The sequence below is a fragment of the Equus quagga genome, chromosome 1 (genome assembly GCF_021613505.1).
Source record: "Equus quagga isolate Etosha38 chromosome 1, UCLA_HA_Equagga_1.0, whole genome shotgun sequence".
Lineage (NCBI taxonomy): Eukaryota > Metazoa > Chordata > Mammalia > Perissodactyla > Equidae > Equus > Equus quagga.
The window spans coordinates 43313679-43327040 of NC_060267.1; the positions used below are offsets into that span (position 1 = coordinate 43313679).

Sequence of the window (13362 nt, forward strand, 5' to 3'; positions counted from 1 at the left end):
TTGAAGCACAGTTCTTGATACGATGTCTGGTCGAGGTAAAGGTGGCAAAGGACTGGGAAAAGGAGGCGCCAAGCGCCACCGTAAGGTTTTACGGGACAACATCCAGGGCATCACGAAGCCGGCCATCCGCCGTCTGGCCCGCCGCGGAGGTGTCAAGCGCATTTCTGGGCTCATCTACGAGGAGACCCGTGGAGTGCTGAAAGTGTTTCTGGAGAACGTGATCCGCGACGCCGTGACCTACACGGAGCACGCCAAGCGCAAGACGGTCACGGCCATGGATGTGGTGTATGCGCTGAAACGCCAGGGCCGCACTCTCTACGGCTTTGGCGGCTGAGCTTGTCTTGTGGCTTTTCTCCAGGTTTCAAAAGGCCCTTTTTAGGGCCCCCAAGACGTCAAGAAAAGAGCAGACACTACTTACTGTATAAATACCGATTTCAAGTGCTGATACGCGCCTTAGATGAGGCGCTCTGAACGCCGTTACCATATAAATGCTGGCTTTAAGTGCAAATACGCGCCTTGCACGAAGCGCTCTGAACGCCGTTAGTAAGAAACGGTGCGAAGCATCTGCTCCGGCAGCTGTCTCCGGTTTAGAGGCTTTAGGCTTGGGCTTGGGAGGAGGAGAGGTGTGGACAGTGGAGCTGTGGGGGGGACTCAACACCACACGCTTGGGGACGCCTGGGAAGAGGGGCGCAGGGCAATGGTGACTTCTCTCTACATAGAAGCAGACGCCGGCCTCCTAGCTTGCTTTTGGATTCCGCTTGGGAGAAGACAGCATCTACGTTAGGAAACCCATTTCTCATGAGTAGTGCACGGCTTCTGAGCAACCGAGGCCTCTGGCCCTGAACCTATATATAGTGGCTTCTATGTAAATCAGGGGAGCGGCATTCCCGCTTCCGATTGGACAGGAGGGCGCCGCGTCGGAGCGCCGCAGCCGGCCGAGAGCGCGGGGCTGGGCCTGTCCCAGCGCCCAATAGGGAAGCGCCGCTGCCGGCGAGTCAGTGCGAAATGCCGTCCGAGGGTGGCGCGCTTGGGTCCTGCCGGGCGTGGATAGGTGATTTCTTCGCGGACGGTTTGAGTAAGGCCCCCGAGCTCAGATGCTGACTGTAGGGTGGTGAAGTGCGGGCCAAGACCAGGCCAAAGCTCGCGGACCCCGTGCCGCCCATGAGTCGGCTGCACAAAGTTGGCTGCGCGGAGCAGGTGAGCGTCCGCACACCGGAGAAACCGGCGGCGGTGCTCGAACCCCTGACCGTGGAAATCCAAGAGGTGGCCAGCAGAGCGGCCAGGGGCGCACGACAGCGGCCTGCCCAATATCCTGGCGCTGCTGCTGCTCGGGAGAGAGTGTCTTGTGACCCGCTCGCAGCCGGGAGAGGAGCCCTGGCTTCCGAGTAAAGGTCTTTTCAGAGCCGCCGGGGCTCTGGAAGGGAGATGGGCGGTGGGTTGGGTTCTAATAAGCTCGGTGAAAATGGTATGGGCGAGAGCTGGGTGGTAGCGGAGTCCTACCCAGTGATCCTGTCGTTCGGCCAGGAGACCTCGAGCAACGTGCGGCCCTGGGGCAGCCTGTTGGAGGGAGCCTTCCCCAGGCGACTGTAGGGCCTGGAGATGGGGTGACCTACCTACTTACGTGCAGGCCAGCAGGGGCCGCCAGGGAGGCGAGGCGGGACCCCAAGTCAGTCTGATGGCCTCGCTCTGTTCCTGGCTCTGGCACTCATAACTTGTTTATGTGAGGGAAATGGGGAAACGGCTTAGGACCCCAAAATACAGTGCGATTCCATGCATCTTAACTAATCTCCCCCAGCTCTGGCTTGTCTCAATATCGTGAAGTCACTTAGCTTCCTGGAAGTGGTTGCCTGGAGTGGCTCTGGGGAAACTTCCCAGCCTTGATAGGCAGATATGTCTCATTTTAAGCGATTTATGTCTGAAATGTACTCTGGCCAGGAAAACATTTATTATATTCCCTTAGCGGAGGCTGGCGTTATGCCATCTCTTGAGTCGCTGGCACTTTGTGTTCCATTATTGCATTTGATTGTCCAGGAAATTTATGAAGTATTTGTTATTAATACCGTTTGACAGATGAGAAAGCTTATGCTGGGGTGAAAGAACTGGAGCCGGCGTTTGAACCCAGCCCCGTTGGATCCCGCACCCTTTGACCTTAACCCTTATGTACCACTGCTTCTGCCATGGAGGCAGTACCTTCTCCTGCTCCATAAAGACAGTAGTATCGGTGATGCTGGTGTGAAATGAAATTTCTAGGGCAGTGAGTCCCGGAGGCTCAACTTTCTTTAATGTGAGTGAAAAACTGAGTTACTTAAAAGAAATGGCATTGTGTGGCACACTTCTGTGCCTTTATATTTAGTGAATGAGTGAATTTGAGTGGATGGATGATGTACCCTTTCAATCCCCAAGTTAGCATGAATCAAATTGTTGGAGGTGAAGGTTAGGAGCCCAGTGGAGCATGGAAATAAGTATTTGCTTGACAGTTCAAAATATCTATTCCTTGGAAGTTTAATTTTTGTTTGTGTTTTTGATAGTGGCCTCAATTCTTTCTACCTGTCCAATAGAACTTATATTTTCCTTTAATAGCATGGCTATTTTTTTGTTCATGTTTTGTATAATTTATGAAATATAACCAAATTATTTGAGCACAAAAATCTTTGTTTTCATGTGTATGAGTCCCATGGTAGTACCCAGTCCTGAAGTAATCGTATTTTCCAAACCACAACTGGGTCACGTGATTGGAGAACACAACAGAATATCTGAAATTAGAACTGACGGATTTTCTAAAGTTGGCTAATAAAATGCCTTACTACAAATGTTTGTTAAATAAAGAACTTAATGTAAAGCTTCTCCGTAATGCCTTCCTTACAATGTGAACAGAATGCTATTGAAATTAGACCTTGTAGCAAAGTCATCTCTTCTGAATTTTGAACATTTAATGCCTCTTTTGTTCCAAGAACTGTTAACTTTTCAAGAATCAGAGAAAATTAGCATAGTTCCTGCCATCAAGAAGTTTCTATTTTCCGAGTGAAGAGGGAAGGGAAAGACATCCCTGTACTTATACTCGTGTGGTTTGCTCTAATAGAGTGGTATGAATGAAATGGTATTGGTGTACAGAAGAACAAATAGTGTAAAGCTTAGGGGGTCTTCAAAGATCAGGTGGCATTTGTTCTGAGCCGAAGGCCCTTTGGAGAAGGGGAAGGCCACACTAAGCTTGGGGAACAAACAGCATGACCAAATGCCAGAGTAGTTTCCAGGCAGGATGTATTTGGGGAGCCTCCTCATGTTGGATATTTAATTTGTCCAGTTGCCCAGGAATAATGCAATGGACTAGGTAAACAGTTGGATAAAAATTGAAATCAAGTCCAAACAAGCCAATAGAAAAATGAGCAAAAGACAGTGGGAAAACATGGCCAATAAACATAGGAAGAGGTGTTCAGCTTGGTTAGTCATCAGGGAATTGCAAATCAGGACCACAATGAAATGCAATTTTGCACTCACTAGTTTGGTAAAAATTTTAAAGTCGTCATTATCTTGTAAAATTGAAGATAGGTTCACATATATGCTGAGCCAGCAATTCCACTCCTGGATAGTTACCTAAGGGAAATTATAGCGTGTGTGTACCAGGACACGTGTTCACCAAAGTTCTTGGTAGAACTGTTCACAGTAGCAGAAACAAAGAAACCATATGAACATTGACAGGAAAGTGGATGAATAAATTGTGGTGAAATATAATTTGGCAGTCAGAATGAACTCATAAATGCAATATGAGTTTATGGTGGTCTATATTGAGTGTTTTGTTTTTCTACTGACATGCGTGAAGACTTGTGTCTTCATGTGTTTGGCAGATGTTTATTCTGAACTAATATATGGTTGACGATCATATGCAGAGTGCTGAGGAGCTAACTGGGCACACTGCCCTCCAGAGAAAATTAGCATTTGCTTCTCCTTTGGGCCAGATGCTTCTATCAATTTGTGATTTTAGCCCCTTTCCCGTGTCCCATCTTGATGGAAGAGTCTCACATTCTCCTTCTTTGTATCCTTACAGGAGATCCAAGCCTTATTCTCCATTGCAACCCTAGATTTGACGCTTGCTTTCCCATCACCTTCAGTTGTTATTTCACTGCCTTTTTATTTTTAATTTTTTGCCCTTTGGGGATTTTCCTTATTTTCTTGTGACCATAGAAATACAGCCTTTGAGCTAGAAGTTTCATTCAGATTGTGTGGTTTGCCAAACTGCTCAAAGTGGGTTTCACCAACTATAACATTTGATGTTATATGTCTTCCCCGACTAGTCTGTGAACTTGCAAGCAAGAATCTGATTCATATCTGTACTCCTTGAACCTCTGACCTATAATTTTGAATACACATAGGCACTTATTAATGTTCTGAGAAAATTATCTATTCATTTATTTGATAATATGGTAACATATCTTACTAAAATAGAGTTGTTTTCCGTATGTTTCTATTCTCTGAAAAGATGATATACCATAACAATGATCTGCTCCTTAAATTTATTAGTAAGCCATTTGCCTTGAAGTCCTGCCCTGGAGGTAATGTTTTGGTTACATTTTCAGATTCTTTCACCATCTTTATTTTTTTCTATTTAGACTTCCTACTTTTTTTTGAGTTAAATTCGATAAGTTATATTTTCCTTTAAAGCCATATATTTTATTTTAAAAATTAGAAAAAACTTATACACATCATATTTTCTAATATTAAAAAACTGTCACCTTTCTCGTTTCTAATTTTGTGTTATCTTCTGATTATATTTTTCAGAAATCTGTTTATAAATTAGTTTCTTCAAAGAAAAAATTACTCAGTTTATCCTTTTAAAAACTTTTAATAATTTTTATTCTTATTGTTTCTTACCCTGTAATTTCCTTGATAGGATTTTTTACCATTTCTCCAAAACCTGTTATCCCCATTTCATTTTAGATTCTTTATTTTCAAAATAACAGTATAATCTATGACTCTGAATTTATTTCTATTACAGCTTTGGTTGCATCTCAAACTTTTGAAATATTGTAGTGCATTGTGTTATTTCCTAAGTCATCCATAATTTTATTATTAGTTCATCTCATCTTAACCCAATTATTAAAGAGGTTAAAAATTTAGAGAGTTGGAATGTTTTCCTGTTTTAGTTATCAAAATTAATTTTTAGTTATAAATTTGGGCTAGGGAATGAGACCTGTGCAATTTCTTCTTTTTGGAAATTATTGAAGTTTTGTTATCATTTTTTGAAAATATCTTATGGATGCTGGCCAAGGAGGCATAGTATAATGTTTTAAAATAGGACATTCAATTTATAGGTGTTCAATATTGTTAATTATATTTTGAAAATAAAAACCCTATCACCGTTTTTATCTACTCTGTGTATATTATACCTAATAGTGTCGTGTTGTTTCCTGCTATATTTTTGTTTCTCTCAGTTTATCCTCATATTTTAAATAGCGTTTATTTTATATAATTTGCTTGTGTGTGATTTGGTATTTAAACTTCATGACTGTTATACCTTCTTTATAGGTTGTACCTTTTATCAATGTGAATAACTCTTTTTGACCCAATTTTTTTTTCGGTCCTTGGGGTATTAATTAACTTGAATTCCAATTAGTTAACTTCTTTTTTAACCTTATCTCAGGTGGTGTTAGGCACCTGCAATTCTTAATACACTGATGATCTAATTACAATGTTTATCTCCCCAAATTTTAACAACTTTATTTTGGTTATTTGTGATAAGGCATAAAATATCTACATCTATTATTATATAATTCAGGGGAAATATAATTGTAAGAAAAATTTTATGTTATACAAATAACATCAGAAAAATAATCTTAAATTATTTGAAATGAAGCTTTGACTTTATTTCTCCTACCCAATATGTGTAACTTTCTCAAGATAATAAAGAATCATTCAGTTAAGTATTACTTCACTGGACATCATCTGAGTCTTTAGTTCACATGAGAGTATTTGATACATCAGACACCTGGGGTGGGGCAATTTATAAAATCTTCTATCAAAGCATCCTGTGATTTGAAATAGTACATAATAAGCACTCAATAAGTAATCAATGAATTAGTGAATATATGATTAAGGGATAATGGAGGAATACTTTCATTTATTGTCAAAGGTTAAGTCAATCATAGATGAAAAGACTTAAATTATTATATTTTTCTTATCCTAACTAAAATTCACCCCAGAGGGTGTTTTTTCATCTGGAAGCCTCTTATTTTTTATGCATTTTATGTTAGCAATCCCATAGCTATTATTACCATAATAGTCTACATTCAGAAACATTTATCTCCAAGTCATTTGTTTGTAAACACAAATAAGTAAGCACAGATATGTGTATAAGTAAGAATTTCAAGATGGGATGTAAAACTATGCCTATAGCATAATATCGATACAGCAAAAGACTATAATCAATCTTTTTTTTACCAACATATTAATAGTAGTTATTAGTATGTAGAGGCTTACTGGTTATTTTAATTTTTATCCTTTTTGCTATGTTTTCTAAATTTTCTATGAATACTTTCATAATTAAAAATCAATATTTTATTTGAAATAAATTTTTCACAAACATTAGATAATTAATTGGAAGGTTATATAGTGCATAGGGGAAGGATACACACACATGCATGGTCATATTACAGGTGGGAAGACTCTGTCACTCACGTTACACTGTACTGTACTGTATATGATATTATCTATAGGTTATATGCACCTTACCAAAATACCTTTGTCTGTATATCTGCTATAGCTTATATTTCAAATGTAAAAGTACTTAGTTTCCTCAAATAAACATGCCAACCGTCCCTTGGAAAGAAATTCCCTGAATTCTAGTGGGAGACTCAGAAGGAAGATAAGGATGCTGGAGGTAATCATTAACAGCATTTAAATTCTACCAAGCAGTAGTCTTGCTTAAATATATAATGAAATAATTTTACAATAGTTCCTAAATTCAATTATCTGAGAAAGAAGGGAAACAAGTCAAGTTTATGAAAGACAAAAATTGAGAAAGAAACTCTAAAAGTGAAAAACTTTCTTCATAGATTAATCAGATACCATAATGTGTTTATAAACTGAGTTGGAACCTTGAGGGAAAGGCATAATGGAAAAAAAATTTGTCTTTCATTGCCATGGGCAAGCAAGCATACTGTTGTTCAAGGAGTGGGGCAGAACTAGTGGTTGGGAGATTAGCAAAAGAAAAAGTGACTTGTTATAAAGGAAAAACTTTTATAAAGATAGCAGAGTATAAATGTAGTGTGGTGGAGTAGGACACACTGAACTACAAGCTAGGAAGCTGGGTCTCAGCCCTTTCGCTTTCCATCGTGAAATGAGTGTGTTAAATCGAGTATCTATTCCTTAGGTGTAAGATGATGAAGTGTAGCAGATGAAGAGAGCAGTCTTTTAAAAAGCACTCTATAAACATTTTGTGAATGACTGAATGAAAGAATGATTGGTTGTGACTCGAAGGAGCCAAAGGATATCCCTTTCTTTGGTCCAGCTTAAGTCCTAGAATTTTTCAGATGTCTAGAATAACAACTACAATGATTAATAAAGGAATAGTAGTTTTCTTGAACAAGTTGGAATTACTAGAAAATAATGTGACCATTTTAATTCAATGTGAAAAATCATGCTGAACTTCCTACTGGTAAAATAGAACAGCAACTAAAGGAGACCTTTTAAAAAGCTCTGTACAAGTCGGTTTCTCATTTATCATTGGGGGGAACGTGTTCTTGGTACCTGTGAAGGTACTTTGGCTAAAGAGGGATATTTCCTGGCTAATAATATTTAAAAATGTGCATTCATAGAAACAAAAAGTTTGAACTATAATTGATGCTATTTTGTTTTCTTTGTTGCTATTATAAACCAAGTAGGCAGTCATTCCCAGACATAATCATGTTTTAGATTAGAACTTTGTAGTGTTCTGACTATTTGGTTCTGTGATCCAGAGAGAGAAAAAGTAAAGGAAGTGTTTATTCATGTTTTTCTCATATTTAAAAGTTCTTAGCTGGCTGCGTGATTGGTCATGAAGAAAATAATAATATTTTTTCTTTCAAAATGTAATTTGAGGGGACGGCCTGGTGGTGCAGTGGTTAAGTTTGCATGTCCCACTTCGGCGGCCCAGGGTTCGCCAGTCTAGATCCCGGGTGTGGACCTACACACCACTTGGCAAGCCATGCTGTGGTAGGCGTCCCACATATAAAGCAGAGGAAGATGGGCACGGATGTTAGCTCAGGGCTAATCCTTCTCAAAAAAGAAAAATGTGATTTGAATTGTCTAGAGATTTTGCTGCCTCTTTTATATGCCACTAGAAATTACTCATCTTTCACTTATGGAGCAGTGGGATGGTGTTAACCTAATGGTTTAACTATGGAAAAACAAAATATTTGCTTCAGTAGTAGACTTTTTTATAGGATACATAAAATTTGATTAAAAGCAAATTATCTTACAGATAAAGTTTATATTAATCCTATAATTTGCTAAACCATTGACTTAACCTTTTTAGATATATAAAAAGGAGATGCTTTTATATTTTTAATTAAATATCTACATTTCTGCATCCTCTTTACTCATCTTCATTATCATCATTGACCCTAAACTCTGTTTATTCATTGAAGGATAAGATAAAGAAACTAGAGGAAGGTGCTGCCCAAATTCAACCTTTTTATAAAATAATTTTGTTATAATTATGTTTCTAAGCAACTTATATTTTATATTTTTAATTTAATCTGACAGTCTCAGTTTTTAATAGGAGAATTCAGTCCATACACATTTAGTTTAACTATAAACATGATTCTTTCCTTCTATCTTACTTTATGTTTATATTATTGTTTCTTTTTCTCATTTTTACTGGTTTTATCATGACACTATTTGTGACAGACATACTGGTGACCCATCCATAATCAGCTCTTCCCTTTGTTCTTTTTTTTTTTTGAGGAAGATTAGCTCTGAGCTAACATCTGCTGCCAATCCTCCTCTTTTGTTGCTGAGGAAGACTGGCCCTAAGCTAATATCCGTGCCCATCTTCCTCTACTTTGTATGTGGGATGCCTGCCACAGCATGGCTTGCCAAGTGGTGCCATGTCCCTACCCGGGATCCGAACCAGCGAACCCCGGGCACCAAAGCGGAATGTGCACACTTAACCACTATGCCACCGGGCTGGCCCCTTCCCTTTGTTCTTAATATCAGAACATAAATTTTGTTGGGAATGATAACACACTCAGTAGAAAAATTGTATTTCCAAGGCCTCCGCCCTGAGAAGAGTGGCCACGTGGCTGAGTTCCATGTATGTGGGCAGAAGTTGTTGAATGAGGCTGCTGGGAAACCTGCCTAAAAAGGAAGATAACTCAGATGACAGATCCTTTCTATTTCCCTCCTTCTCCTTTTTTCTGCTTGGATTGGAGAAGTAATAATTACCATATAGTACTTCTGAGATGGCATTGAAAATGGAAGTTGAATATTAAGGATACTGGAGCAAGAAGATTAAAGGAGCCTGGACAGTGATGAACTCATGAGGCCACTATATCAGCCTTGGGTAGTCTACCTTCAAACATTTTCCATGAGGGAAAAGTAAACTCTTATTGTGTTTAAGCCCCTATTATTTCAGGTCTGTGTTACTAATTGCTGGAAAGTGACACCAAACTGGTGGAATATGTATTCTCCTTTCTTCTTTGTTAATTTAGAAGTAATACACTGTGTTTTTCTGTTTCATTGGTTGTTACATTCTCTTTCTTGACTTGCATAATTAAACCACATTTCTTTACTCTTTTATAAAATACTAGCTCTTGCACATCCAGCCCCCTCATTGCTTCCCCCACCTCGGAAGGTAGAGACTTTCAGAATATATTTCCCCATCTCTATCCTTACTCTCGTGTTAACGCCTTTTTAATACTTCTGTTTCCTTTCTTTATATCCGCTGTCAACTCCACAGATTTGATGAGATCATTTAGCACTTTAATTCTAGACTGTTATTATGATTTCTCTTGCAGGGTGCCTCTTTTATTTCAAAAATCTTTATTTAGCATTTACCTTACAGATTCCCAGTGAGTATGTCATTATCTACTCAAACTTAATTCTACACACATTGCATGAATCATTGCTCACTATTATTTGTTCTCCTCTTCATCTTCCCTGATGTTGAGGTCTCTGATTTATTTTTCAATTGGGTAGTCCTTTTTGAAGAATTTTCCTTAGATGAAGTGTGTAGGTAACAGAGTCCATGAAATTTTGCGCCTCTGTGGATATCTTTCCTTCACCTTATCTGGTAAATGTTATCTTAATGATATTTCAGACTCTTAGGTTGTAGCTCTTTTTTTTTTTTTATCATCAGAAGTCTAGTTAGTGTTCCATGGTTTTGCAGCTTCCTCTGTGCAGCTAAGAAGGCCTATGCTGGTTCTTTGGCCTCTTCTAGTTGCTTATTATTTGCGAGATTTTATTTTTATCCTTGGAGTTCGGTTATTTTACCAGGATATGTTTGAGGGTTTTTTGCCTTTATTTTCCATCACTGTTACCCCTTCTTTTCAATCTACTGGCTCAACTTATCCTTCAGCTTGGGGAACTGTTTTTCCTGAAGCAGAGCCTGAGAAAGGGACTCAGGTGCAGAGGATTTATTGAGAGAGCGCTCTTCAAGAAAGAAGTCCGAGGGCGTGAGGGAAGCCAGGTAGGGAGAGGAAGTTGCCTCCAAAGGCAGGTGAAGTCTAGTCTTGGCCTCATCCACAGGGCCTCCTGGAGTGGGAATGACACCTCCAAATTGTCCCATCTTAAAGCAAAGACTATGAAACATGATGTGTAATATAAACATTTAAAAATTTTCTGTGGTGCACACGTATTATGCTTAAAATGAGAAAAATTATAATGAAATATTGTAATATGATAAACCATGGTTTTATCCATATCATTCTTGAGCTTTTTTTTGGTTCTTGGTTATGTCAATTTATCTTTTTTACAGTTTCATTAAGAAATAATTGACGTACATCACTAGAAGTTTAAGGTGTACACTATGATGGTTTGATTTACGTATATTGTGAGATGATTACTACAATAGGGTTAGTTAACATCTATCATCTCATATAGATACAATAAAAAGAAAAATAATTATTTTTGTGATGAGAACCCTTAGGATTTATTCTCTTAAAAATGTTCATTTATATCATACAGCAATGTTAACTGTAGTCATCATGTTGTACATTATATCCCAAGTACTTATTTATCTTATAACTGGAACTTTGTACATTTTGACCACCTTCCTCTAATTCCCTCCCTCTCCCCGCCTCTAGTAACTACAAATCTGATCTTGTTTTCTATGAGTTTGGTGGGTTTTTGGTTTTTTATTTTAGATTCCACATATAAGTGAAATCATACACTATTTGTCTTTCTCCATCTGACTTATTTCACTTAGCTTAATGCCTTCAGTGTCCATCCAAGTTGTTGCAAATAGTAAGAATTCCTCATTTTTCATGGCTTAATAATATTCCTCTGTGTATGTGGTACATATATGTGTGTGTGTATATATACATATATATGTATGTATATATACATATATGTATACATTATACACATATACATCCTTACATAGATATATATGTGGTATATTTAAAATACACCACAACGTTTTTATCCACTCATCCGTCAGTGGACACGTAGGTCATTCCCATGTCTTGGCTATTGTAAATAATACTGCTATGAACGTGGGGCTATAGATGTCTTTTTGAACTAGTATTTTTGTTTCCTTGGGATATATTCCCAGAAATGGAATTGCTGGATCATGTGGTAGTTCTATTTTGAACTTTTTGAGGAAGCTCCATGCTGTTTTTCATAATGGCTGTACCAATTTACAATCCCACCAACAGTGCACAAGGGTTCCCTTTTATCCACATCCTTGCCAACATTTGTTATCTCTTGTCTTTTTGATGATAGCCATTCTAACAGGTGTGAAGTGCTATCTCGTGATTTTAATTTGCATTTCCCTTATGACTAGAGATGTTGAGCATCTTTTTGTGTACTTGTTGGCCATTTGTACTACTTCTTTGGAAAAATGTCTATTCAAGTCCTTTGCCATTTTTCAATGGATTATTTGCTTTTTGCTATTGAGTTGTATGAGTTCTTTATATATTTTGGGCATTAATCCCTTATCAGTTATATGGTTTGCGAATATTTTTTCCCATTCTACAAGATGTCTTTTCACTTTTTTGATGGTTTCTTTTACTGTGCAGAGCTTTTTAGTTTCGTATAATTTAACTTGTTTATTTTTTTGCTTATGCTTTAGGTGTGATTTCAAAAAGATCATTACGAAGACTCATGTCAGGGAGCTTTCTTCCTGTGTTTTCTTCTAGGAGTTTCATGGTTTCAGTTCTTACATTTGTCTTTAATTCATTTTAAGTTAATTTTTGTGATTGGTGTAAAATAGGCATCAAGTTTCCTTCTTTTACAGGTGAATATTTAATTTTCCCAGCACAATTTATTAAAGAGACTGTCTTTTCTCCATTGAGTATTTTGGCTCCTTTGTCAAATATTAGCTGACTGTAAATGCTTGGGTTTATTTCTGGTCTCTCAATTCTATTCCACTGTTCCATTTGTCTGTTTTATGCCGGTAACATACTGTTTTAGTTACTATAGCTTTGTAGTATAGCTTGAAGTCAGGAAGTGTGATGCCTCCTGCCTTTTCTGCTTTCTCAGGATTTCTTTGGCTATTCAGGGTCTTTTGTGATTCCATATAAATTTTAGGAGTGTTTTTTCTATTTCTGTAAAAAATGCCATTGGAATCTTGATAGGGATTGCATTACTTCTATGGATGTCTTTTGGTAGTATTGACATTTTAATAACATTAAGTCTTCCAATACATGAACATAGGATACCTTTCCATTTATTTGTGTCTTCTTTGACTTCTTTCATCAATGTCATGCAGTTTTCAGAGTAGAGATCTTTCACCTCCTTGATTACATTTACTCTTTAACATTTTATTGTTTTTGATGCTATTGTAAATGGGATTGATTTCTTTTTCAGGAAATTCATTATTAGTGCATGGAAATGTGACTGATTTTTGCATCCTACAACTTTACTGAATTCATTGGTTAGCTCTAAAAGTTTTGGGGTTGAATCTTTAGAATTTTCTATATTTAAAACCACGTCATCTTTAAATAGAGACAGTTTTACTTCTTCCTTCCCAATTCTGGTGCCTTTTCTTTCTTTTTCTTGCCTGATTGCTCTAGCTAGGATTTCCAGTACTATGTTGAATAGGAGTAGTAAGAGTAGGCACCCTTGTCTTGTCCTGATCTTAGAAGAAAAGATTTCAACTTTTCACCATTGATTATGATGTTAGCTTTGGGCTTGTCATATATGGCCTTTATTATGATGAGATACGTT

At 37.9% G+C, this 13362-nt stretch overlaps 1 protein-coding gene across 1 annotated transcript; it reads left to right on the plus strand.

Moving 5' to 3' along the window:
* On the plus strand, window positions 1-341 carry LOC124247078 (histone H4). Its single transcript, XM_046676075.1, has one exon. It carries the CDS (start codon window positions 23-25, stop codon window positions 332-334), a length of 312 nt encoding a protein of 103 aa, XP_046532031.1. The 5' UTR covers window positions 1-22; the 3' UTR covers window positions 335-341.
* Window positions 342-13362: the final 13021 nt, after the last annotated feature.

Bases quoted from the DNA above. Each gene is read 5' to 3' on its own strand.
- LOC124247078 (XM_046676075.1), top strand. From the start codon at position 23: ATGTCTGGTCGAGGTAAAGGTGGCAAAGGACTGGGAAAAGGAGGCGCC.